Source organism: Podarcis filfolensis, assembly GCF_964270895.1.
Source record: "Podarcis filfolensis genome assembly, chromosome: 14".
Taxonomy (NCBI): Eukaryota; Metazoa; Chordata; class Lepidosauria; order Squamata; family Lacertidae; genus Podarcis; species Podarcis filfolensis.
The window spans coordinates 52,605,330-52,632,711 of NC_139616.1; the positions used below are offsets into that span (position 1 = coordinate 52,605,330).

A 27,382-nucleotide genomic window follows, 5' to 3' on the forward strand; every position below is an offset into this window, starting at 1 on the left:
AAGCGCATGCACTTTCAACTGTCAACTGTCAACGGTCAGTTCATGCTTGGCACTATTATTATGTTGTCCAGTCAGTTCGGTTCTTGTTTTCCTATGAGTGAGCTGTTGTCATTGAGAATGTGAAATAAATGTACTTGAGGAACTCATACTGCCTTGGGCTTCTGACTTTTTCCAAACATTTAACACTTTCTTTGGGTTTCCTTTGCTCTGGGCTGTTGTTGGGGGATTGTGCACACGTGGGGGGCAAATGGTTGTTGGGAGGACCCTGAGTGAGAGGCAGGGAAGGGAAAACCTCCCAGGATGAGGGACTGGGAAAACGAAAGCTCCCAGGTGAGAGCTAGAAGGTCCCCCACTTCCTGAGTGAGACCAGAGTCAAGAGCAGCTTTGGAGGGAGGACTCGGCATTCTATCTCTAGCTCTTTGTTTTCATGTAGAGCGGCTTCTTTTGTCTTGTTGTATTGTGAAAAAGCCTTGATAAAATCTTATTTTAAAAAGAAATGAAAGTGCTTTTTGTGTTCATGCCGTTCTTTGACCAACCAAAGGACACTCATGATTTCAGTGAGAATGTCTGGATGATGCTGAACTGGTCTACTAGATAGTTTTTCCATGAAATAGTAAATTCTGCTCTCATTGAAAACCATGAATGCACTAGGCTGTTGTCTTATTCCAATACTCGATTATGATTATGATTATGATTTTGTTGTGACTGTTCCTGTTGTTGTTGAAAATTTCCATAAATTTAACTTTATTCCAAAGGGAAAAGGAAAGTTTGGTGAAATTTCTGGAGATGTTGTGCAGAGCTTTTGTTGCACTTATTTATTTTTCTGGTTACTGGGGTTTTTAGATTTACTTTCCTTTATTCTACAACCCTTCCCACATACCCATGCTTCCTGAATACCCATGATACCCTCAGCTGAGCTTTATTTGAGATACCCCATGATTCACCTGGCAGCTGTTCATTTTGATTGAAATATGTTTTCTTCCAAAGAAACCAGAGCTGAAATACATTTCTTAAGGAAGAATGAAGAACTTGTTTTTAGCATACAGCCTGTTAACATTTTCAAGCACTTAGCATTCAAAGCCAGGAGAAGATGTCATGACAAAAGTGTTGATTTGCAAGCCCCCGCCATAGAGACTGGCCCCTCTCACTGTCCTCGGAGCTTGCTTACCGGTAACCTCCTCTGGCTGATATCCAGACAGACCAGGGAGATTTTGATAGGCGACATTTTCCCCAGCGTGGGTAAAATGCACAACCCCTCTCTCCTGCTTCTACAGGGGAAAGAAAATAAGTCAGAAATCTATTTACATGATGTTTATTTCTGACATTACAGCACTAGAGAAAAACACGTCCTTTCAGTTCAGTTCTTCTAGCGAGTCAGACAAACTTCCTGAACATGCGCAGTCAGAAGGTTTCAAGTTACACTGTTCACAAAGACTTATCCAGCCTGTGAACGGCCTGGGAAATTCTTCTTTCCCACAGATAGGTGCATCATGTGATGTCAACAATCTGGCTGTCTGCAGCGGTGATGTTTCCATATACTGACAAAAAGATCTTTTCAAATAAGGAATTGAGAGCAACCAGGGAGACTGAAGGAAATGGTAGAAATATTTAATGGGCTTAAAAGAAGACCTACACACCCCAGACCCATGGCCATGGAAGGTGGGAACTAGCATAATAACCTCTCTTCCAGGATTGTCCTATGATTTATTGGGGTAACCAATAATTGCCAAGTATAATTTGTTAAACGTGTTCATGTTGAGTAGCATCACCTATTTTTCTAGGAAAAAAGTATTGCTCCTACCCTTCTGGTTAGAGATGGTCCCTTCTGGACATGGAACACAATCATAGCAGCAGAATTTCGCTCCCTCCCTCTTTTTCCTGCTGTAGCCAGGATAGCAATAGTCATTGCACACAGAAACTGGCAGCATCTGCACCAAAACAAGAAAGGAAGATTAGCAAGAGCATATTATCCATCATTCAACTGTCGCATGATTAGGATTACGTGCTGAGGAAAGTGAGCATGGAGCAGTCAGATGTTCCAGCTTTCCTCCACATGTTGAGGGCTGGATACCTGTAGCAGGGAGTGTCCTCTACATTTATCCTTTTTCAGAACAGTTTTAGGACCCTGCATTCAGAGCTCAACACCCGGAGGGAGACAGGGATGGTCCTGATGGAGAGGTGACAGTCAACAGCTCCCCCTGTCAGATCACCCCACTTGTGTCAGGAGCGAACGCCTGAAGAGGGCTGGCATGCTGAGTCTCAAGGATGTGGAATCCTAGCTGGCTTCAGAAGGAAGCCTGGGCTGATCTGAATAAAGCATTGCAGAAAGATTTATGGAGGCTAATCATATTCTCTGCCTCTTTCCAATGTTGTAGCTCAGCTGCCACCTGTGCACTGAAAAAATGCCACCCCAGAGTGAGATGTGAAAGACTGCCATCCTCTCTCCATCACATTATTCTACAGTATTCCTGCCGTTGTCTTCATAGCAGGTTAAGGAGCCAATGGCCTATAGATAGCAGATGCTCATGGAGCCTGGCAGCTGTGAGCCCAGAACCATGAGAGACAACCAGGAAGTCATGGGCCCTCACATCATCTGGGCTTTGGACAGATATAGCCTTTCTAACCACCCCTCAGCATCCCTGAACAGAATCCCTTGGTGGCTCTGTGGGGCTCAGATGCTTTGGCACCCAGAGGCCCCTTGATCTGATGGAGATGGTGCAGAGGAGCAATTCTACCTGCCAAAGCAGTCAGTCCATGTTTTGCATGTATACTAGGGAAAACCGAGGAAAGGCGTAGGGTTTTTTTGTTATTTTTTTACAATAATAAAAATATTTTTGGTAATAGGGAAATATCCCTCAATTGAACCATATTGCTTCTGTCCAGAGAGAGTTTAAATAGAACAAATTCAACTGAATTGTTAAGGCCCAAAGCTTAGCAAAGTTCTTTTATTGACACCTAATGAGAATTAAAGATGGGCGGATTAAGGTGGTACTTCCTCTGTATCTTACTCACTTTGGGTTGGGTTGGGCCAGGGGGGTATTGTTTTTGCTTGTTACTTTGGTATTACCAAGGAAGGGCAGGATAGAAATGTAACCAATAATAATCATTGCTGGGGAGAAAATGCCAGGCTGGGGGGCTGGGGCATGTGGCCATGTAGGTGCTTCTCTTCATGCCTCAGGTTTCATCCCAAGTCATGCTTTCCATGTTCCCCCCACCAGCCCTGCTCTGCACCTCCTCAAGCTCTTCTGCTTGGCTAGAATGTGGCCCTGCACAGCAATAATCCACTTGCTTGCCTCTGTGGAGAATAGAGAGAAATACTGGGATGTATCCAGAAGCCTCTGTGTTTGGAATCGCTGGAATGTAGCCTATTCAACAAAGGCCAGAGTCATGCCTGCTGCTTCACCCTCTTTGGGCGCAGTCATTTCCCTCTTCCCCACCCACCACTGGCGTATGATCCCTGGATGGTTTCCCCTAAGAGAATGTGGGCAAAGGACTGACAAAGATTCTGAGCTCCTGGTTTAATTGGCTTTGTTGATAAGGAGATAGACTTCAGCATGGCCATGAGTGAATATGGAAAATGGATTACTAGCATCATGCCCAGAAGATGGAAATATCCAGCAAATGGACATTCTCTCTGGCTACCCCACACCGGAAATCAAGGAATTAAAGAAAAGATTATGTGGGATTTTACCAAAATTAAATCTGGAACATGAGAAGGAATTTTTGAATATCAATACCGGTCCTTCAGGCTTCAGCTCCCAGATACTGGTGCGTTTTATTACACCTCCCATCCTCCTTGATTATTGGCTAACCTGCCTGATGATGATGGGAGTTGTAGTCCAACAACCTTTGGGACCCAAGGTTGATTTTCATGGCAATATCTGGTCTCACACACAGCTATGACTCACCTGATTAAAGCTTTTATGCCACTCAATCTGATCATCATGAATGGTTAACTCCCTGCCGAAAGGAGCCTGAGGGTTCAGTTCTCCAACTTTGGCTCTAACCACCGAACCATTGGGGTAAATCTTCCAGTTTGTAACATCAAAACCTACAACTAATTCTGCATTTTCATTGAAGTGCTCACGATCCCCAGCAGTGTTGTTGAAAACGATGTTCCGTAGAAAACGATGGACCTGGATTGAAGGATAACACAAAAAAAGGACAACCATTTCACAAAGGCACATATGTTGCTGCACAAAACTTCTATAAGCCGCAATTGATTGAGTTGCAATTCAGCAACACATGGAGAGCTGGGCATTCCCCACACCTGGCACAGGCGGGGGCTTCATCAGACTGCCATGTCCTACTCTTGAATTGCACATGATACGGGGTCATTTGATTTTTCTTTTCCTTTCCCTGCCTCCACATGGGTGGCAGATTATGACTTACAAAGAATTCACTAGACTGCCATTGCTTATCTTATCCAAGTAGATTTGCAAAAAGAAACCGAAAGAAAACTGCTCCCACATGCCTCGTTGACAGCACCCCCAGGGTCCTGCTCCCAGGTCAATGTAAAACTCAGTTTGCTACCAACTTTGTGTTCAACAAGCTTTCTATAGATTTGTGAGACCATGCCTCGAGCACACTCTGCACCTAAGAGTATAAATTGTTCCCACAATGATCACACTGGCCTTTATAACTTGGTTTCCAATTCAGGTATCATCCCATCTTTTACAGCAAGAACAGGCTGCATGAGATCATGAAGGGAACTGGAGGGGTGATGGCTCTGGGGCTAACAGTACCGCTCTGGGTAGCCACACCTTAAACATAGTTATAGTAAATCTCAACTTAGGTTTCTTTAATTTTATTACCTGCCATGGTTCCACATTCTGAAATGCCGTTTTTCGTCCTACTTCCAATCTTCTATGCATGGATTTGAATTGGAATATAGCATTCAAAGCATGTGCCACAGCATAGATAGCATTGTAGACATTGTAGCTGTGGCCAGTCATTTTCATTTCAAACAAACCTCCAGGAAGACTCTCCAGATTCTCTTCCCCAGTGCAGGTTTTATTCTCCTCTCCTTCCCACTCCTTGGACGTTGTTAGCAAACAGTCAAAAGCCTGTTCCCAGAAGTCTTGAATAAAGCCATCTCTTTTGAACCACGAAGGTCTTACCATCTCAAGGAACTTTTGAAAACCCTCAGGCTGATTTGAGTGAACTGTGAAAGATATGGAACCATGGAAGGTTTGTAAATCCCAGTTCTTTTGAATAGAGTATGATGCAAAATCCCAGTGAGATGTAATGATCCAGACTTTGCCCCGAAATGGCAATTCCAAGAATGGTGCTACAAAAATGAGCATTCTCAAAGCCTGAAAGGATGGAGGTTCTCCATATACAAAAAACACACTGGCTTTTTCCCTGAAGACAGTTGAATAGTATTCTACACGTTGTAAAACATATTTTATCATTTCATCCACATAATTCCATTTTGGTATTCTCATGATGAAGGCATAACAGATGCCATTTTCATCAAGCATTGGGGCCATTGTCTGCAAAAACCGGTCCCCTTTGTCATCATCCACAGCCCAGAGCCCAATCCATGTCCATCCAAAATGTTTGAGTAACTGCACAACCCCGATGTGCTGTTGGGCTTCATTTGGGACCATCTGGTACAAAAAGGGGTATAAAGTGTTGGCATGTTGTATTGGCAAAAATGATCCATAAGTGAGCTGAAATAAAATGCATAAATATTACTCAAAAGAGAATGTTCAATGAATCTATTCCAGTCGACTTGTATGCCATTTTATCTGTGGAATATCAGAATGACACAGTCTGCAAATAATTGCATTGCTCGGTTTAAGTACTCTTACTCCCAATACTAGCTTACTTCTGGGAGTGTAGAAAAGGGGGTCTCTGCTATGTGGTAGTCATGAAAATATTTGAAGTATTTTAATGTGTTGCTTCAGGTGGTCATATGCTGCCTTCATCTGTAACAGTGGATCTTACAGGAATCCAGAATCATGTCAAAGGGGTGGATCCAGGGCAGGATTTAGGGTTTTGTGAGCAGTGGATGCTGAGTCAAGGCGGCGCCATCTAAAATATTTTGTCAGGGTCCTTATTCCTCCTTCCTAAAGCTTGGCTTCTCCTTACCAACCTGGGGGGGGGCACACACCAAATTACCCAAGTCTGCCACTGCTCGCAGCTGGTATATCAACAGTGATCTGCACGCAGCACGCAGACCTAGTGGTGGGAGGAAAAAATCCTTAAATAAGAGACACGGGGGAATGATTAATGGACTTCAATGTCTGTACACTAATGCGCAAAGCATGGGAAATAAACAAGATGAGCTTGAGCTCTTGGTACAGCAAACTAAATATGACATAATAGGCATCACTGAAACCTGGTGGGATAAGTCCCGCGATTGGAATGTAATAATGGAGGGATACAATCTATTTCAGAGAAACAGACCAGACAAGAAAGGAGGAGGAGTGGCGTTATATGTCAGGGATGTGTATACCTGTGAAGAGATCCAAGATTTAGAACCTCAAAGCCAAAGTGAGAGCATTTGGGTCAAAATTAAGGGAGAGAAGAATAACAGTGGCCTCATTGTGGGAGTTTACTATAGATCCCCAAGCCAAACGGAGGACATAGATGATGCCTTCCTGGAGCAGATGGCCAAGCATGCAAAAGGAAGGGAGATAGTAGTAATGGGGGACTTCAATTACCCGGATATTTGTTGGATGTCAAACTCAGCCAAGAGCATAAGGTCAAACAGATTCCTCACTGGCCTTGCAGACAACTTCATTGTCCAGAAAGTGGGAGAAGCAACAAGAGGAACATCCATTTTAGATCTGGTCCTAACCAATGTTGATGACCTGGTTAGTGGGGTAGAAGTGGAAGGATCATTAGGCGCGAGTGATCATGCTCTTCTGAAGTTTACTACACAGCAGAAAGGAGCAGCCAAGCATACTAGGACTCAATTTCTTGACTTTAAGAAAGCCGACTTCATAAAACTTAGGGAAGTGCTGGGTGAGATCCCATGGACAGTAATACTAAAAGGAAAGGGAGTTCATGATGGCTGGGAGTTTGTTAAGAGGGAGATAGTAAAAGCACAACTTCAGGCAATACCAATGAGACGGAAACATGGAAGGTGCCTAAAGAAGCCAGGGTGGCTATCTAAAGAACTTTTAACTGAGTTAAGATTAAAAAAGGATGTGTACAAAAAATGGAAAAGGGGGGAAACCACCAAAGAGGAATTCAAACAAATAGCCAGCACGTGTAGACACAAAGTCAGAAAAGCTAAAGCACAGAATGAACTCAGGCTTGCTAGAGAGGTTAAAAGCAACAAAAAAGGCTTTTATGGGTATGTTCGTAGCAAAAGGAAGAACAAAGAAACAGTGGGGTCACTCAGAGGAGAAGATGGTGAAATGCAAACAGGGGACACAGAAAGGGCTGAACTCCTCAATGCCTTCTTTGCCTCAGTCTTCTCCGATAAAGAAAACAATGCCCGACCTGAAGAATTTGGAGCTATTGATTCAGCAGAGGAAACACAGCCCAGAATAACTAAGGAGATAGTACAAGAATACTTGGCTAGTCTAGATGTATTCAAGTCTCCAGGGCCAGATGAACTGCATCCAAGAGTATTAAAAGAACTGGCAGATGTGATCTCAGAACCACTGGCAGTCATCTTTGAGAATTCCTGGAGAACAGGCGAAGTCCCGGCAGACTGGAGGAGGGCAAATGTTGTCCCTGTTTTCAAAAAGGGGAAAAGAGAGGACCCAAATAATTACCGCCCAGTCAGTCTGACATCAATACCAGGGAAGATTCTGGAGCAGATCATTAAGCAAACAGTCTGTGAGCACCTAGAAAGGAATGCTGTGATCACCAATAGTCAGCATGGATTTCTGAAAAATAAGTCATGTCAGACTAACCTAATCTCGTTTTTTGACAGAATTACAAGCCTGGTAGATGAAGGGAACGCAGTGGATGTAGCCTACCTTGATTTCAGCAAGGCATTTGACAAGGTGCCCCATGATATTCTTGTAAAGAAGCTGGTAAAATGCGGTCTTGACTATGCTACCACTCAGTGGATTTGTAACTGGCTGATTGACCAAACCCAAAGGGTGCTCATCAATGGTTCCTCTTCATCCTGGAGAAGAGTGACTAGTGGGGTGCCACAGGGTTCTGTCTTGGGCCCGGTCTTATTCAACATCTTTATCAACGACTTGGATGATGGACTCAAGGGCATCCTGATCAAATTTGCAGATGACACCAAACTGGGAGGGCTGGCTAACACCCAAGAGGACAGGATCACACTTCAAAATGACCTTGACACATTAGAGAACTGGGCCAAAACAAACAAGATGAATTTTAACAGGGAGAAATGTAAAGTATTGCACTTGGGCAAAAAAAAATGAGAGGCACAAATACAAGATGGGTGACACCTGGCTTGAGAGCAGTACATGTGAAAAGGATCTAGGAGTCTTGGTGGACCACAAACTTGACATGAGCCAACAGTGTGACGCGGCAGCTAAAAAAGCCAATGCAATTCTGGGCTGCATCAATAGGAGTATAGCATCTAGATCAAGGGAAGTAATAGTGCCACTGTATTCTGCTCTGGTCAGACCTCACCTGGAGTACTGTGTCCAGTTCTGGGCACCACAGTTCAAGAAGGACACTGACAAACTGGAACGTGTCCAGAGGAGGGCAACCAAAATGGTCAAAGGCCTGGAAACGATGCCTTATGAGGAACGGCTAAGGGAGTTGGGCATGTTTAGCCTGGAGAAGAGGAGGTTAAGGGGTGATATGATAGCCATGTTCAAAGATATAAAAGGATGTCACATAGAGGAGGGAGAAAGGTTGTTTTCTGCTGCTCCAGAGAAGCGGACACGGAGCAATGGATCCAAACTACAAGAAAGAAGATTCCACCTAAACATTAGGAAGAACTTCCTGACAGTAAGAGCTGTTTGACAGTGGAATTTGCTGCCAAGGAGTGTGGTGGAGTCTCCTTCTTTGGAGGTCTTTAAGCAGAGGCTTGACAACCATATGTCAGGAGTGCTCTGATGGTGTTTCCTGCTTGGCAGGGGGTTGGACTCGATGGCCCTTGTGGTCTCTTCCAACTCTATGATTCTATGATTCTATGATCTTGACTCTACTGCCAACTTTCAGTCTATTGAGCTGAAAATGTTGAGCACTAGCTCAAAAATGCTGTGACTGAGTTGGACTTTAATGCGAATCACCCAGAGAACATAAGGTATTTACATCCTAATTGTTAAAAGCTACAAGAATGCTATTGGCTCAAAATGGAAATATTACTTTGTTCTGTCCCTAGAAAGAATTGCTTAATAAAGATTCAGATTTGACTAAAATGCAAACGGTAACATTTTATTTAAGAGTGCAAATGGCAAGTAAATATATAAATGAATTGTAGGGAAACTAGTGGCTAACAACAACAACAACAATTTTATTATTTATACTGTTGCCCATCTGACTGGCCAAGAAAATAATTATCTCCCGCTAAGCAAATTCGATTAACTTTTCAATGTTTATAGGGTATGGGTTAATTTTATGTTAATCTTCATTTACTTGCATGATATTATGATGTGAAGTAAATCTTTGGGAGTTTTGTTGATTATAGATAATAATTGTGAAACAATTTTTTGTGCACATTCTGTAAATCCGTTGTTTAATGTCCTTCATTGAAGGACACAGGGTATTAACAAATCTTCACCTAAATATGCCAGGTAGACCACAGAGAGCTGGCACACATTCAGGCTCATGCAAGTAAGGTGTCAGATTGCTTTGTGTGCAAACATGCAAGCCTGATCCCAGCTCCCTCTTCTTCTCACTTTTAACACATTTTGTCACCATCCGGGATGAAAGCAGGACTTTCAGATTGTGAGAGAGGCTATGAGGGAGATCAGGAGAGTCCTATATGTTAAAAGGCACTTCAGGTGGCCTTGGGACTGGACTGGTTCCTCCAGATCCTCAGGTCTTCTGAGCTCCTCTCCAGGCCCCACACCAATTCCTGAGGAAAAATGGACTACAAAAAATCTCTCAAGAAAAAAAGACAATGTTGAGTGATAAAATTACAGAACAGGAAGTGGAGGGTGCCATTCAGAATATGCAGTTGGGCAAATCTCCAGGACCAGATGGCTTAACCTCCAAATATTATAGAGTTTTGAAAGATTGGTTAATTCGGCCACTAAAGGAGGTCTGCAATGAGATCCTAGAGGGGAAAAAGGCGCCGGAGTCGTGGCAGGAAGCCTACATTACACTTATACCGAAAACTGAGTCTGAAAAGACGCAACTTAAGAACTACCGCCCCATATCCCTGCTTAATGTGGATTACAAAATATTTGCTGATATTTTGGCTAATAGGTTAAAAAAAGTATTATTGGAAGAGATCCATAAGGACCAAGCTGGCTTTCTCCCGGGTAGACACTTGTCGGACAATACGAGGAATATAATTAACATTTTGGAGAAGCTGCAAGTGAACATAAATACCAAAGCAGTTTTAATTTTTATAGATGTGGAGAAAGCCTTCGACAACATTTCTTGGAGTTTTATGAAGAAAAATCTTCAGGGGATGGGGGTGGGCAGTGGCGTAGCGTGGGTTGTCAGCACCCGGGGCAAGGCAAGTAATTTGCGCCCCCTAACCCGTGGATTTGCGCCCCCTAACCCGTGGATTTGCGCCCCCTAACCCATGGATTTGCCCTAACCCCAGATGTTGCGCCCGGTGCGGCCCGCCCCCTTGCACCCCCCACGCTACGCCACTGGGGGTGGGCCAAGGGTTTGAAAATGGTATAAGTGCAATTTACTCAGAACAAAAGGCTAAACTAATTGTAAACAATGTGGTGACAGAGGAATTCAAGATAGAGAAAGGTACACGACAAGGCTGCCCAATTTCCCCATTGCTTTTTATTTCAGTCCTGGAGGTATTATTGAACATGATTAGAAGGGACCGTCTGATTAAAGGTATTCAGGTCGGAGCCAAGCAATATAAATTGAAAGCTTTTGCAGATGACCTAGTATTAACATTACAGGAGCCAGAATCTAGTTCGAAAAGGGTTTTGGAATTGATTCAAGAATTTGGTCAGGTGGCAGGTTTTAAGTTGAACAAGTCAAAAACTAAAGTTCTTGAGAAAAACTTAACACCGATTGAGAAAGAAAGGTTTCAGAAGGAGACAGGCCTAACAATAGTAAAGAAAGTTAAATATTTGGGGGTTAACATGACTGCTAAGAATTTAAACTTATTTAAAGATAACTATGAGAAATGTTGGTTAGAAGTGAAGAAAGACTTAGAGATATGGTCAAATCTGAAGCTTTCCTTGTTGGGTAGAATTGCGGCTATTAAGATGAATGTATTGCCTAAGATGTTATTTTTGTTTCAATCTTTGCAAATTTTGGACAAGATGGACTGTTTCAAGAAGTGGCAGAGAGATATTTCTAGATTTGTCTGGCAGGGCAAGAAGCCAAGAATAAAATTTAAAATACTAACTGACGCAAAAGAAAGAGGTGGATTCGCCCTGCCAGACCTGAAACTTTATTATGAATCGGCCGCATTTTGTTGGCTGAAAGAATGGCTGCTTCTTGAGAACACAGACATTTTGGACCTAGAAGGTTTTAATAATGTTTTTGGGTGGCATGCATATTTGTGGTACGACAAGGTTAAAGCTCACAAAGCATTCAAAAACCATATTGTCAGGAAAGCATTGTTTAATGTTTGGATAAGTTATAAAGACTTACTGGAGAATAAAACCCCAAGGTGGTTGTCACCAATGGAAGCAAAGGCACTGAAAAAGTCCAATATGGAGGCCAAATGGCCGAAATATTGGGAAATATTGGAACAAGAAGGAGACAAACTGAAATTGCAGAGTTTCGAGAAATTAAAAGACAAGGTGCGAGATTGGCTTCATTATTTTCAAATAAGAGAGGCCTATAATTCGGATAAAAAAATAGGCTTCCAGGTGGAAAAATCAAAATTGGAAACTGAATTGTTAGAACCCAAAACTAAAACACTTTCAAGAATGTATAACTTGCTGCTAAAATGGAACACGCAGGATGAAACAGTTAAATCTGCTATGATTAAATGGGCACAAGATGTCGGTCATAACATCATGTTTGCTGACTGGGAACAGTTGTGGACCACAGGTATGAAATTTACGGCATGTAATGCCCTAAGAGAGAATATTATGAAAATGATATACAGGTGGTACATGACACCAGTCAAGCTTGCAAAAATCTATCATTTGCCCGATAATAAATGTTGGAAGTGTAAAGAAAATGAAGGAACATTCTTTCACCTTTGGTGGACGTGCCCAAAGATTAAGGCTTTCTGGGAGATGATTTATAACGAAATGAAAAAAGTATTTAAATATACATTCCTTAAGAAGCCAGAGGCCTTTCTCTTGGGCATGGTCGGCCAATTGGTGCCAAAGAAGGACAGAACTTTCTTTATGTATGCAACAACAGCAGCAAGAATTCTCATCGCAAAGTATTGGAAGACACAAGAGCTACCCACCCTGGAAGAGTGGCAGATGAAGCTGATGGACTATATGGAATTGGCGGAAATGACTGGCAGAATCCGAGACCTGGGAGAAGAGTTGGTGGAAGAAGACTGGAAGAAATTTAAAGACTATCTTCAGAAATACTGTAAAATTAATGAATGTTAAAATTATGCTTGGATTGGTAATAAGTGGTAACTAGTGACAAAAGTTAATAAGATTATGTAAAAAAATGTATTGATAAATGGTTGAAAATATTGAGGTATAATATGTTATGGCACAAAGTTAAGATATTTGAAAAAGGGTAAGAATTTGCTGAATTAAGTATGTAAATGGGAACACAAAAGGGGGGAGGTGTGAGGAGGTCAAGGATACAAGCATATGAATTTGAGGATATTGAGAAAAATGGACTTGTTTTATTTTCTTTTTCAAATTTCTTTTTTTTCCCTTAATTAGCTGTTTTTTGTGTATTTTGTGTGTTTTCCTTTTTATATTGTCTATTTTTATCTGTGGTTTCTTTTTTATTCTGTGAATCTTTATTTTTCTCTTTTGTAAAACTCTAATAAAAATTTATTTTTAAAAAACACAGATTGTGAGAGAAGCTATGAGGGAGATCAGGAGAGTCCTATATGTTAAAAGGCACTTCAGGTGGCCTTGGGACTGGACTGGTTCCTCCAGATCCTCAGGTCTTCTGAGCTCCTCTCCAGGCCCCACACCTTTCCCTCCAAAGACGTCGCCCATTGTCTATGTCAGACAATGTTCACAGCATACAGCTCCCAACTAGAGATCAAAGTCATGGATGAAAAGGTTGAACAGGATCCGGGAAAGGACAAAGCCCTGCTTAAAACTTGTTGATCAGCACAGTTGGCCAATGAACTGTCGATAAACCTGATAGCAGTATCATTAAACCTGCATTTATCCAAAGGATGGCAGGAATTTTTTCTGAAATCATGATGATCCCACCATGATGTGTTCTCTCTATTTTCTCAGGAACAGGCTTACCTGTGGAGTCTTGTACATTGCTGAAATGACGGCCATATTCGCAGAGATTTCAGAGATGCATCCTCCGATCAGAGCTATCACTTTGTTCTGTTTGTGACCCTGGAAGTTGGGGACAAACCTCCGTTGTGCAGAAAAGAGGCTGAGGCTGGCCTTATAGGTCATCCTGGCAGTGTAGTAGCTGTTGAGGATGTGAAATCCCAGAGAGACGTTGGATAAGATGTCGGGGTTTTCATTTATCTCTTGGACAGCAAATGCCAAGGCCAGGATGTGCTGGTAGTTCTTTGGCACCGAACTGTCATGGAAATTACAGATGTTATAGCTGTTGACAAACAACAGTAACAGAAGCAACCAAAGGACATTCATACTCTTCTTCTCTCATCTGCTTGTTTCCAAGATTGACTTGCAGTTTGAACCTCAGTTGAGTCATTCCCTTTGCCAATCAACTGAGTATAAAAGTAAGATTTTCTTTACATGTTTTCACAATGTACATAAAATATTTTGTTTAGTTTTAATCTTATTTCTCATGGATCAGTATGTTTATTCATTATTAGTTATTAAATGTATAACCTACCTTTTCTCCCTGAGTTTTATATACCTAACCTACTCCCATTTTCTTTCATTATTCATCTTGCTAATCAGCCACATGATTACAATTTTCATCCTTTTACTGGCATTTCCCAAAATCACTTTAATTCCTATTTATTCTTGTTTTAATTCATTGCACCATTAACTTAGCACAATTTTCCCTTAAATTCGTGCATAGAGAGAACCTATGTGATTCCTCTATCCTAACTTTTCTCATGCCACTATGGGCACACACTTTCCCAGGTTTCCCCCCCATTTGATCATTATTTCCTTCCTCGGTTCCAGTTTAGGACTGTGTTTCAGGGATGATGTGCTTCCTAGTATTTTAAAAGGAAACTCTAAGAAGAGAAGTAATATAGAATTAGACCCTTTTGCCAACTCTCCGCTGACAATCTTGTTACTTCATTCTATACAGAGGGGTCCAGACTATATTTCCAAATGCATCTAGCCAACACATTCTCTCATCATATTTGATTGCTGGTTCATCTCCAGTGTACTTAAAGCAATAAAATATTTGACAGCGGGAGAGAATAACTAGCTTTAATATCACCCAGATTTAGTTATGCTTCCTCACTCCTGTCTTCATTGAAGGAGCTTGCCAGAGCAAAATCCTCCATCTAGATATTCTGTGCAAGGCTGGTGGAAGTGCTCTTGTGGGACATTGAGATTTGTTGTGTGGCAGAGACTATCACAGGCAATGGGTAGCAAAGCAAAAAGGCTTTATTCTTCTGCAAGAATGGTGGCTCATCCATCTCATGGCGCAGACAAGAGACTACAGGGGCTGCAGGTACACATATGGTTTTATACTGTCACATATACAGCTTGATGACCTGTTTGCTCCCAGCTTGACTCACCTTTATGTAATGGCTAACCATAACCTTTGATAAGCCGCTTTCATTATGCATTTTGGGGGGGATTTCCACTGCCCCTTTGTTCCCACTATTATTTCTGGTTTTGCTCATTTCTCTTGAGCAGAGTGCCTCAATTTTCCAGCACAATCACCAACCTAATTCCAATACAGTGCACAACTTCCATACATTTCAAGAACACTTTTGAGAGAAAACTATGAATGCTTTGTGCCACCAGTATGCTGTAGATGCCACTGTTCCCACTCCAGAAATGAACAAACACAATTGTTCCTTAAATATAAATTCTCAGTAACTATACTTGGAACTTATTAAATAAGCAGCATGAGGGAGAGGGAGAGATGGTGTCTTACATTGGCTCATTAATCACAATCTGTGTCGGCTGTTTCAGGAAAGAGAGGAGATTATGGAGGAAGAAGACCTGAGAAACAATCTCTCCAATGACCAGGTCTCCAGGATGGTAAAATTCATGAGGGATCGAGAAGGGATCATCTTGTATGCTACAATTAATGGAATGTTTCTGGCCCACAACATGACACAGCAAGACAAGGAGAAGCACTGCAACCAGCATGATTCTGTTGGAAGAATAGAGCCAGGAAACGCAGCCTCCCATCTTTGCCTCTGCAGCATCACATACCACTTTCATCAGGATTGACCTCAACAACATCTAAAATAATTCTTTTTGCTTTAAAAATCCTCATACAGAGCAACAGTTATCACAGCACTGGTGTATAAAGAGGAAAAAATGGTGCAACCTAACAAATCAGTTTGTCCAAAAGAAAGTGAGGTCAGTTAGGATGAAGCAGTTTGCTTGGATATGTGTGTTAATTAAGAGCCATAGAATGAGGTCCAATTTTCCAGTGGCCAAAGACGAATGCCCTAACAAACAGAGGGGAAATGATCATAACAGGAATGATACAGAGTCCTGCCTAGACCCAAATCTACTTCTAAATAATGTGAGATCTTTATAACTTCAGATGGTGATTGTTGATGTAGCTGAAGAGCTCTGGAAGCACTTTGTGTTTTTCAGGATGGAAACCAGCAATTCTGCTAATGATGGGGAGGATTATCTGTTCCCTAGGGTGTTCCTTGCTTTGGAAGTTGCATTATGCACGATGAACCTGTGAGGAGTCTTCCTCCCAACTTGGAATCCTATGAATCTTACTAGTTCTTTTGAAGAGTAATTAGCAGGAGGAGGCACTTAGCTCAGTAGGTCCAAACTTCACCTGCCCAGAACTAGAGGAAATAATAATAATAATTTATTATTTATACCCCGTCCATCTGGCTGGGCCCCCCCAGCCACCCTGGGCAGCCCCCAACAAAACACAAAAATACAATAACCTATCAAACATTAAAAGCTTCCCTAAACAGGGCTGCCTTTAGATGTCTTCTAAAGGTTTGGTAGTTCTTTTTCTTTCTTTTTTTTATATAAATTTTTATTAAGATTTTACAAAAAGAAAGGATAGAAATTCTCAAAATAAAAAGCCATACATTACAGAAAAAACAAAACACACAGAGATACAAAAAAAGAATCACAATTAGTTAACAAAAAGTTAAATTAAACAAAGAACACAAAAATAAAAACAAATCCATTATTCCCAATAATCTCAAATTCATATACTTATGTTCTTGACCTCCTCACGCCTCCCCACTTTTGTATTCCCATATAAAAATTTAATTCAGCAAATTCTTACCCTTTTTCAAGTATTTTAACTTTATACCATAACATATTATACATCAATATTTTTAACCATTTATCAATACCTTTTTTACATAATCTTACTAACTTTTGTCACTAATTACCACTTATTACCAATCCAGGCATTTTTAACATTCATTAAGTTTGTAGTATTTCTGAAGATAGTCCTTAAATTTCTTCCAGTCCTCTTCCACCAACTCTTCTCCCAGGTCTCGGATTCTGCCAGTCATTTCCGCTAATTCCATATAGTCCATCAGCTTCATCTGCCACTCTTCCAGGGTGGGTAACTCTTGTGTCTTCCAATACTTTGCGATAAGAATTCTTGCTGCTGTAGTTGCATACATAAAGAAAGTTCTGTCCTTCTTTGGCACCAATTGGCCGACCATGCCTAAGAGAAAGGCCTCTGGCTTCTTAAGAAATGTATATTTAAATATTTTTTTCATTTCGTTATAAATCATCTCCCAGAAAGCCTTAATCTTTGGGCATGTCCACCAAAGGTGAAAGAATGTTCCTTCATTTTCTTTACACTTCCAACATTTATTGTCGGGCAAATGATAGATTTTTGCAAGCTTGACTGGTGTCATGTACCACCTGTATATCATTTTCATAATATTCTCTCTTAGGGCATTACATGCCGTAAATTTCATACCTGTGGTCCATAACTGTTCCCAGTCAGCAAACATGATATTATGACCAACATCTTGTGCCCATTTTATCATAGCAGATTTAACTGTTTCATCCTGCGTATTCCATTTTAGCAGCAAGTTATACATTCTTGAAAGTGTTTTAGTTTTGGGTTCTAACAATTCAGTTTCCAATTTTGATTTTTCCACCTGGAAACCTATTTTTTTATCCATGTTATAAGCTTCTCTTATTTGAAAATAGTGCAGCCAATCTCGCACCTTATCTTTTAATTTCTCAAAACTCTGCAATTTCAATTTGTCTCCTTCTTGTTCCAGTATTTCCCAATATTTCGGCCATTTGGCCTCCATATTGGACTTTTTGAGTGCCTTTGCCTCCATTGGTGACAACCACCTTGGGGTTTTATTCTCCAATAAGTCTTTGTATCTTAACCAGACATTGAGCAATGCTTTCCTGACAATATGGTTTTTAAATGCTTTATGAGCTTTAACCTTGTCATACCACAGATATGCATGCCACCCAAAAACATTATTGAAACCTTCTAAATCCAAAATGTCTGTGTTTTCAAGAAGCAGCCATTCTTTCAGCCAACAAAATGCGGCCGATTCATAATAAAGTTTCAGGTCTGGCAGGGCAAATCCACCTCTTTCTTTAGCATCAGTTAGTATTTTAAATTTTATTCTGGGCTTCTTGCCCTGCCAGACAAATCTAGATATATCTCTCTGCCACTTCTTGAAACAATCCATTTTGTCTAAAATTTGCAAGGATTGAAACAGAAATAACATCTTTGGCAATACATTCATTTTTATAGCCGCAATTCTGCCCAGCAAGGAAAGCTTCAGGTTTGACCATATCTCTAAATCTTTCTTCACTTCTGACCAACATTTCTCATAATTATCTTTAAATAAATTTAGATTCTTAGCAGTCATGTTAACCCCCAAATATTTAACCTTCTTTACTATTGTTAGGCCTGTCTCCTTCTGAAACCTTTCTTTCTCGATCGGTGTTAAATTTTTCTCAAGAACTTTAGTTTTTGACTTGTTCAACTTAAAGCCAGCCATCTGCCCAAATTCTTGGATCACTTCCAAAACTCTTTTCGAACTAGATTCTGGCTCCTGTAATGTTAATACTAAGTCATCTGCAAATGCTTTCAATTTATATTGTTTAGCTCCGACCTGAATGCCTTTAATCAGACGGTCCCTTCTAATCATGTTCAGTAGTACCTCCAGGACTGATATAAACAACAATGGGGAAATTGGGCAGCCTTGTCGTGTACCTTTCTCTATCTTAAATCCCTCTGTCACCACATTATTAACAATTAACTTAGCCTTTTGTTCTGAATATATTGCACTTATACCATTTTCAAACCCTTGACCCACCCCCATCCCCTGAAGGCTTTTCTTCATAAAACTCCAAGAAATGTTGTCAAAGGCTTTCTCCGCATCTATGAAAATTAGAACTGCTTTAGTATTTATATTCACTTGCAGCTTCTCCAAAATATTAATTATGTTCCTTGTATTGTCCGACAAGTGTCTACCCGGGAGAAAGCCAGCTTGATCCTTGTGAATCTCTTCCAATAATACTTTTTTTAACCTATTAGCCAAAATGTCTGCAAATATTTTGTAATCCACATTAAGAAGGGATATGGGGCGGTAGTTCTTAAGTTGTTGTTCTTTTTCTCTTTGACATCTGGTGGGAGGGCATTCCACAGGGCGGGCGCCACTACCGAGAAGGCCCTCTGCCTGGTTCCCTGTAACTTGGCTTCTCGCAGCGAGGGAACCGCCAGAAGGCCCTCGGTGCTGGACCTCAGCGTCCAGGCAGAAAGATGGGGGTGGAGACGCTCCTTCAGGTATACTGGACTGAGGCCGCTTAGGGCTTTAAAGGTCAACACCAGCACTTTGAATTGTGCTTGGAAACGTACTGGGAGCCAATGTAGGTCTTTCAAGACCGGTGTTATGTGGTCTCGGTGGCCGCCCCCAGTCACCAGTTTAGCTGCCGCATTCTGGATTAGTTGTAGTTTTCGAGTCACCTTCAAAGGTAGCCCCACGTAGAGCGCATTTCAGTAGTCCAAGCGGGAGATAACTAGAGCATGCACCACTCTGGCGGGACAGTCCGCGGGCAGGTAGGGTCTCAGCCTGTGTACCAGGTGGAGTTGGTAGACAGCTGCCCTGGATACAGAATTGACCTGCACCTCCATGGACAGCTGTGAGTCCAAATGACTCCCAGGCTGCGCACCTGGTCCTTCAGGGGCACAGTTACCCTATTCAGGACCAGGGAGTCCTCCACACCAGCCCGCCCCCTGTCCCCCAAAAACAGTACTTCTGTCTTGTCAGGATTCAACTTCAATCCATTAGCCTCCATCCATCCTCCAACCGCCTCCAGGCACTCACACAGGACCTTCACCGCCTTCACTGGTTCTGATTTGAAAGAGAGGTAGAGCTGGGTATCATCTGCATATTGATGGACACCCAGTCCAAAACCCCTGATGATCTCTCCCAGCGGCTTCATATAGATGTTAAAAAGCATGGGGGAGAGGACAGAACCCTGAGGCATCCCACAAGTGAGAGCCCAGGGGGTCTGAACACTCATCCCCCACCACCACTTTCTGAACACGGCCCAGGAGGAAGGAGCGGAACCACTGTATGACAGTGCCTCCAGCTCCCAGCCCCTGAAGACGGTCCAGAAGGATGTTATGGTCGATGGTATCAAACGCCGCTGAGAGATCCAGCAGAACTAGGAAACAGCTCTCACCTTTGTCCCTAGCTCGCTGGAGATCATCAACCAGTGCGACCAAGGCAGTTTCAGTCCCGTGATGAGGCCTGAACCCTGATTGGAAGGGATCCAAATGGTCCGCATCCCCCAGGCGTGCCTGGAGTTGTTCAGCAACCACGCGCTCAATCACCTTGCCCAAGAATGGAAGATTTGAGACTGGGCGATAGTTGGCCATACTGGCCAGGTCTAAAGATGGTTTTTTAAGAAGCGGTTTAATGACCGCCTCTTTCAGTGGATCTGGGAATGTTCCCTCACAGAGGGAAGCATTCACCACCCCACAAAGCCCATTGCCCAGCCCTTCCCGGCTTGCTTTTATTAGCCAGGATGGGCAAGGATCAAGGAGACAGGTGGTTGATTTCACGCGTCCAAGCAGCCTGTCCACATCCTCGGGGGTAACAGATTGAAATTGATTCCATGCAACTTGACCAGACAGGGCTCTAGCACTCTCCCGCCCCAGCCCTGCTCCCACGGTGGTGTCTAGCTTCTTCCGAATATGACTGATTTTATCTGCAGAAAACTTTCCAAAATCGTTGCAGGAGATCTTGGGGTCTTTACAAGGCCCCGGTGGTAAAGGTGGTTCCATTAAATTGCGGACCACCTGAAAGAGTCTCCTGCTACTATTTTCTGCAGATGCAATAGAGGCGGTGAAGAAAGTCTTCTTCGCCGTCGCTATCGCCACTTGGTAGGCTCGACGTTGAGCTCTAACCTGTGTCCGGTCAGATTCGGAGTGAGTTTTCTGCCACCGACGCTCTAGCCGTCTCAACGATTGTTTCATCGCCCTCAGCTCTGAAGAAAACCACGGGGCTGTCCGGGCTCCATGCAATCGGAGAGGGCGCTTTGGAGCCAGACAGTCGATAGCCTTGGTTAACTCCGCATTCCAGCGGGCCACCAGGGAATCAGCTGAAAGGCCATCAACATGGGATAAAGCATCCCCTACCACTCTCTGGAAACCATTTGGATCCATTAAGTGGCGGGGGCGGACCATCCTAATTGGTCCCACCTCCCTGCAGAGGGGAAGGGTCGCGGAGAAGTCCAGTTGCACCAGGAAGTGATCTGACCATGGCACTTCTTTCGTTTCACTTTTACTTAGTGTCAGATCACCCACGTCACTAGAGGTGAATACCAGGTCTAAGGCATGTCCATGACTATGAGTTGGGCCCAACTTATTCAGGGACAGCCCCATGGAGGCCATGCTTTCCACGAAGTCCCGAGCGGCCCCTTGTAAGGTCATGTCGGCGTGGATGTTAAAATCCCCTAGGACAACCAAACTAGATGTCTCCAGGAGAACATCTGCCACGACCTGAAGCAGCTCGGACAGGGAATCCTTGGTGCAGCGGGGAGGTCGGTACACCAAAATGACTCCTGTACTGCCCCTATTGCCCAGCTTCCAGAACATGCACTCAGAAAACTGGGTCTTCCCAGTAGGACGCCTAATGCAAGCTAATGACTTCCTAAAAATCACTGCAACCCCCCCTCCCCACCCACATGACCTGGGTTGCTGTGCGTAAGAGAAACCTGGTGGACAAGCAGTGGCAAGGACAGGCCCATCTGCTTCCTCCAACCAGGTCTCTGTCACACATTGCAGGTCAAATCCTCCATCCACAATCAGGTCGTGGATGGCAGTGGTTTTATTCATAATTGACCTGGCATTACACAGCAACACCTTCAGGTCATGTGGGTTTCCCCTGTTGATTCCAGTATCCATCCGGTCAAGGCCAGACCCGGAGGCAGGGATAGTCTTTAAACAACGACTAAACCTGCCTCCTCGGTAATGACATGGTCTGGTCTTAGCGTAACTCCGCCTCCTGCCCATGATCACCGAGATCGGATGTCCCAGTGCTTCCCCCCCTGTGGAACTTGTCCCAGCCATCGTGTTGGCTGGGGACCCACTCCCAGGCAGCCCTGATCCTGCCCCTTAAAACCAAAGCACAAACTATACAGAACCAATAAAACAACAAAAAACAAAAACAGAACAATTATACTAAAATTAATCCCCAACCAAATATCCATCCCACCCACCCACCCCCAACAAAGGAAAAAAAGAAATAAAAATTTAAATTGCCACCAACTGCTTGAGGACATTTTAAAACACATTAACCACTTGGAACAGGGAAGCAATCGCAGAACACTTCCCAACTTCCCCTAAAGTTTGTTCCAAATAAGGGCCTGGGCCACGCCCCCTGGGCCAGTTGGAAAAGGCCCTGGAAGGGGATTGGCAGAAATGACTGGCAGAATCAGAGACCAGGGAGAAGAGTCGGTGGAAGAAGATTGAAAGAAATTTAAAGACTATCTACAGAAATATTGTAAAATTAATGAATGTTAGAATAATGTTGGATAGAAATTAAGTGGTTTCCAGCTGTAATGCTTTAAGAGAATATGAAAAAAGGGTTATAAATAGGTAAAAACATAATGGTAAGGATTTGCTGAACCAACAATTTGAAGTGGAATACAAAAAAGGGAGGTATGAGGAGGTCTGGGAAACAAGCTAAAGGAAAATAAGCAATGGAAAATTTGTGTGTTTTTAATTATTTTTATTTTGTATTTTTGTTATTTTTTTCATTTTATTGTAATACTTTAAAAAATCTTAATAAATATCTTATAAAAAAAAAAGGAAAAGGCCCTGGAAGGGAGCAGGCCCTGCAGTCCTCACCCAGCCGATGGTCCCTAAAAACATCACGGAGAGAACCCTTGAAGACTCGGAGGAAATCCTTGTATTCTTGGTTTCATTTTGCGGCAAGGAGCTCAGGGCAGAGTTACATCCTTGCTATATTCACAACAACCCTTTGAGGAGACATGGATTGGTCTATCGAAGGATTGCTCTAAATTTCTATCTGAAAGAGTCACCCCAAATGCAAATCCACCCCAGGATCACATTTTGGGGCTGTTACTGCTATGAAATGAGGGGATTTTAAAGTGTGTGTGTTTGGGAGCAGAGAAAGTCCTTCAGCACCACCTGAAGTCTCTCCCCCCCCCTGCCCCTCTCCCCCCCCCCCCCGCTGCAGTGGAGGACACCCTGGTGGAGCTGGACTTCTTCCAAGAGAGCTCCCCTTCAGAGAAGAAATCCGGGAAGTTCCTGCTGGAGTTTGACAACAAGGAGATCCTGCACGTGGACTGGGAGAAGAAGCAGAACGTCTGGAGGCTGCCCGACTTCCAGCGTTTCACCAGCTTCGAGGTGCAGGGCGCCCTGGCCAACATCGCCCTCATGAAGAACAACATGGAGGTGCCCATGAAGCGAAGCAACCGCACCCGTGCCCTGAACGGTAGGGCACTCGAGGGGGGCAGGGGAGAGAGCTGGGGGGGCAGGCAGGGGGTGGTCTCTTGGCTTGTGACAAGGAAGACCTTTCAGGACCCCTTTCTGCCTACCCAGAAGGAACTCTGCTTGAGGGAGCCAGTCCTTGGCTGACTGAGACAGGCTAAAAGGGAAGAAAAACCAAATGGGAGGGGCACCATTGCACTTTGTACAAGCTCAGAGGCATTCCCAAACCTGAACACCCAGTGCAAATATACTCACAGCAACTAATGGTGTGGGAGATTTTGCAGTCAAATCTAACAATGCATATTCTTGCTAGTTAGCATGTGAAGAGGTCAAGTCCAGAGAGCTGTACTAGTGATAGAGGGACTCAGACCATAGAAAGGTAACTGGTAGAGGGGAATTTGCTTGATGGGGGGAAGGAGAAAGTAATATTTTCTTCTCTCTCTCTTCCTTTGACCAATGATGGAAGCAGACTGGCCCTCACTTGCTCCAAGTTCAGGCACATGCCTGAAGTTGTTTTTTGCTGTAAATGCAAATATTTTGTCCGTGTTGTTTTAATGCTGTTGGTGCTGAGGATGAATGCTTGACTGTGAGCAAATATATGTTTTAAACTTACTTTTCAGCCTGTAGCCTGTAGCCTGGGGGGAACAAAGGGGGAGATCAACCTAACAGCTAATTGCTACATTTTCAATTTATAGACTGCTTAAAATGGGTTTTAATCCCATTTCTTTCTCCATCTCCTTCCTCAGTTGCTCCTTCAGCCACCGTGTACCCAGAAAATGCCATGGAACTGGGGGACTGCTTTGTGGACGGGTTCTCTACCAAGTGCTGAACATCACCTGGCTGAAGAACAACGAGGTGGTCTCCGAGGGCGTGGAGGAGACAGACTTCTACCCCAGCATGGACAACACTTTCTGCAAGTTCTCCTACCTCCCCTTTGTCCCACAGCAGGGAGACATCTACGTCTCCAAGTGGAGCACTGGGGCATCCCAGAGGGAAAGATGGAGAAGATCTGGCATAAGCACTGGACAGGATTGGGGCTTTTCTCTGGGACTTGAACTCACAAACCCAGATTTTTAGCTCATAAGAAGCAAGTTCTGATTATCAGAGCAATTTATTCAATTGAAGTATATTTGCACTTTTGCATAATTCATTCTGCTCTTTCTAGCCATAGGACAAAATAAGATGCTCAGCTCCCTTCAAGGTATTGTCCCTCAATTTAACTTAAAAGTGTATATTAAAGGGTGTAGGGTGAGCGTGTCAGGACTCTTGGGTTCTTTCTTCTGCTGAACACACACAGAGAAACAGAGTGCCTCCTTAGCCCTGTCCTCTCTCTCTTTCTCTCCATCCCAGTTTCCAAGGCGCCCTCTCCCATCCCAGAGATGATGGAGAATGTGCTGGGTGCCCTGGGCTTGGCCTTTGATATCCTGGGCATCATCTCTGGCACCATCCTTTTCTTCAAGGCCATGAGGATGAACGGTCACAGGGGCCTCTTGTGAGTTGAATCCGTTTCACTTCATGGGCTCAGAGACAAATTCAAGAGAAGCCAAAATAGGGGACAGTGGCTTTGTCATCGCAATGGGGTAGAGTGGGCCTCATCCTGCCCAGAAGCTGCTCAACCTCAATACTCCCAGCTCACAAGCTCCCTTCTCCTTTCTTTTCAGAAAATGGAGGATTTGTTTCCCGACAGCCTCTTCTGCAAGGCCCTCTCAGCTCAGCTCCTTTGGCAAGAGTCTCTTCTGCTATAAATCAGCTGGAAAGAGTTGCTACCTCCATGTGCAGCTTATTCTTAGAAGCTTTTCTGATAATGTGTTTAACTTCTGAGAACAATCATGATAGCCAAAGATGCTTAGGCAGACTTACATTACTTTTCCCCTTTTATGTTTCCCTCTTAACAAAGAAATTGCTCTCAGACTGTTGACAGCTATACTCCAATATTTTTTTTACAAGGGGAGGCCATCAACCATAAGGGTTTTTAATGCAAATCAGTTTCCCAACATCTCTATGCTTCAAACGTCTGGTACAATGGCTCATTTCCTAAGTTGGATGGGTTCCAGGCAAAGTTTCTTCGGTCCCTATTACAGGTCCCAAACTGTGTCCCAAATTCAATTCTATTTCTGGAAACAGGTGAATGCTTGGTGGGCTGCCTTGAGATACTGGCTCAAGATCTCAGTATTCAGCCTGGGGAAGGGATTATTAGTACATTTAACCAACGAGAAGTTTGTCAGCCCATGGCTGAAAACCATGGCCAGTAAAGCTACCTTGATTGGACTGCCATCATACCTCTTATATCATCTGGGTTACGACACTCCCCTTGAATCCCTGAGGCAAAGGCTGTGAGACATCTCACATAGGGACCTGTAATCCCGATCGGATATAATTTGTAGCCTGGTTGCAGCTGGAACCCAATACAGGTATGACTTTCAGATATCCTCATACCTTAGGAATTTGTCTGTACCTACCTATCTGCATTTATTTACCAAAGCAAGCCTAAATGTATTTCCCTCGGAAGTTCTAAATGGCAGACTGAGAGGCATCCCCTATCAGAATAGGCTTTGTTTATGTTCCCAGGACGTCAGTTGTATGAAGCATATCCTACTGCATTGTGGGCAACATGAGGAAGCAAGGGGCCAACTGATCAAACCCTTACTGGCAACTTTTCAGGGAAAATCTGAAGCCTCCCATATTAAATAAATTTTGGAAGACAGGTCAAATGATACTACACTGGCTGTGGCAAAGGTTCTATCGAAGGTTATAAGAAACAAAGATCATTATGCCCTATGTGAAACAAAATGACTGCCTTGGTTCTACCATCTGTCTGTCTGGTTGTTTGAACTGTATCTAGTTTTGAAATTGTTTTATGGTTTATGTTTTATGGGTCTTTGGACCGCAATAAAGTATTGATTACAGTGGTACCTCTGGTTAAGTACTTAATTCGTTCCGGAGGTCCGTACTTAACCTGAAACTGTTCTTAACCTGAAGCACCACTTCAGCTAATGGGGCCTCCTGCTGCTGCCATGCTGCCGGAGCACGATTTCTGTTCTCATCCTGAAGCAAAGTTCTTAACCTGAAGCACTATTTCTGGGTTAGTAGAGTCTGTAACCTGAAGCGTATGTAACCTGAAGCGTATGTAACCCGAGGTACCACAGTATTATGTTTTTATATATGTTGGAAGCACCAAGAGTGGCTGGGGCAACCCAATCAGATGGGCGAGGAGGAGGAGGAGAAGGAAGAGGAAGAGGAAGAGGAAGAGGAAGAGGAAGAAGAAAGAAGAAGAAGAAGAAGAAGAAGAAGAAGAAGAAGAAGAAGAAGAAGAAGAAGAAGAAATAATAATAATAAATGAAGGGTGGTATACAAGTTGAATAAATAATTATACTATTGATAGTCTGGTTGGCCCCTTTGAGAACAGGATGCTGGACTAGATGTGTCATGGGCTAGATCCAGCAAATTCTCCCAATGTTCTTAGGTATTACTGTGTTTAGACTTAGACTTCTGTGCAAACCACTTTGACACAGATTGTGAAAAATGCTGTAAATAAATAGACAAGGACAAGAGAGGAGTGAAAACACTGAGTATGAAAAATATTAGAATTGGGAAACACAAGGGATTTCCTTGGCCAGTTTTATTCCAACAAATGTCTGCATTTTCTAATAATGCAACAATTAAAGGCATCAATGCAAGTTGACTCTTATTTGCTCCTCAGAATCAAGTGGTCTTTGCTGTTCAAGTCTGGCCTCAGAATGATTATGTACAATTTGGGGAAGAAGATGCAAGCGAGCAAGCCTGCACTGGAGGCCAAGATGCAGAAGATCTCCACAGCCACCATCTGCTTTCCTTTGGTGCTCAGATAAGAGGGAACAAAGGACAGCCAAACGCTGCAGAACACCAACATGCTGAAAGTGATGAACTTGGCTTCGTTGAAACTGTCGGGCAACTTCCTGGCCAGGAAAGCCATGGTGAAGCTGACAAGGGCCAGGAATCCCAGGTACCCCAGGACACAATAAAACATGGGGGCAGAGCCTTCGTTGCATTCAAGGATGATTTCCTCCGCCAGAGAGTTCATGTCCACATCTGGGAAGGGAGGAGCTGTACAGAGCCAAACAGCACAAAT

General features: G+C 43.2%; 1 protein-coding gene and 1 pseudogene across 2 annotated transcripts in view; one reads left to right on the top strand and one right to left on the bottom strand.

Moving 5' to 3' along the window:
- LOC310749123 (vomeronasal type-2 receptor 26-like) overlaps positions 1-13,901 on the bottom strand; it is a 29,741-nt gene extending 15,840 nt beyond the window's left edge. The window contains exons 1-4 of the mRNA XM_083585610.1: positions 13,455-13,901; positions 4,815-5,612; positions 3,909-4,136; positions 1,802-1,928 (exon numbers count right to left, since the gene is read on the bottom strand). Coding sequence (XP_083441736.1) covers positions 1,802-1,928; positions 3,909-4,136; positions 4,815-5,612; positions 13,455-13,817 — 1,516 coding nt within the window. The 5' untranslated portion in view covers positions 13,818-13,901. The remainder of the gene's footprint in view (positions 1-1,801; positions 1,929-3,908; positions 4,137-4,814; positions 5,613-13,454) is intronic.
- LOC310748729 (HLA class II histocompatibility antigen, DR alpha chain-like) overlaps positions 1-26,119 on the top strand; it is a 196,188-nt pseudogene extending 170,069 nt beyond the window's left edge. The window contains exons 2-4 of the transcript XR_014552316.1: positions 23,026-23,278; positions 24,021-24,766; positions 24,936-26,119. The product of XR_014552316.1 is annotated as an HLA class II histocompatibility antigen, DR alpha chain-like (transcript). The remainder of the gene's footprint in view (positions 1-23,025; positions 23,279-24,020; positions 24,767-24,935) is intronic.
- The last annotated feature ends 1,263 nt before the right edge of the window (positions 26,120-27,382 follow it).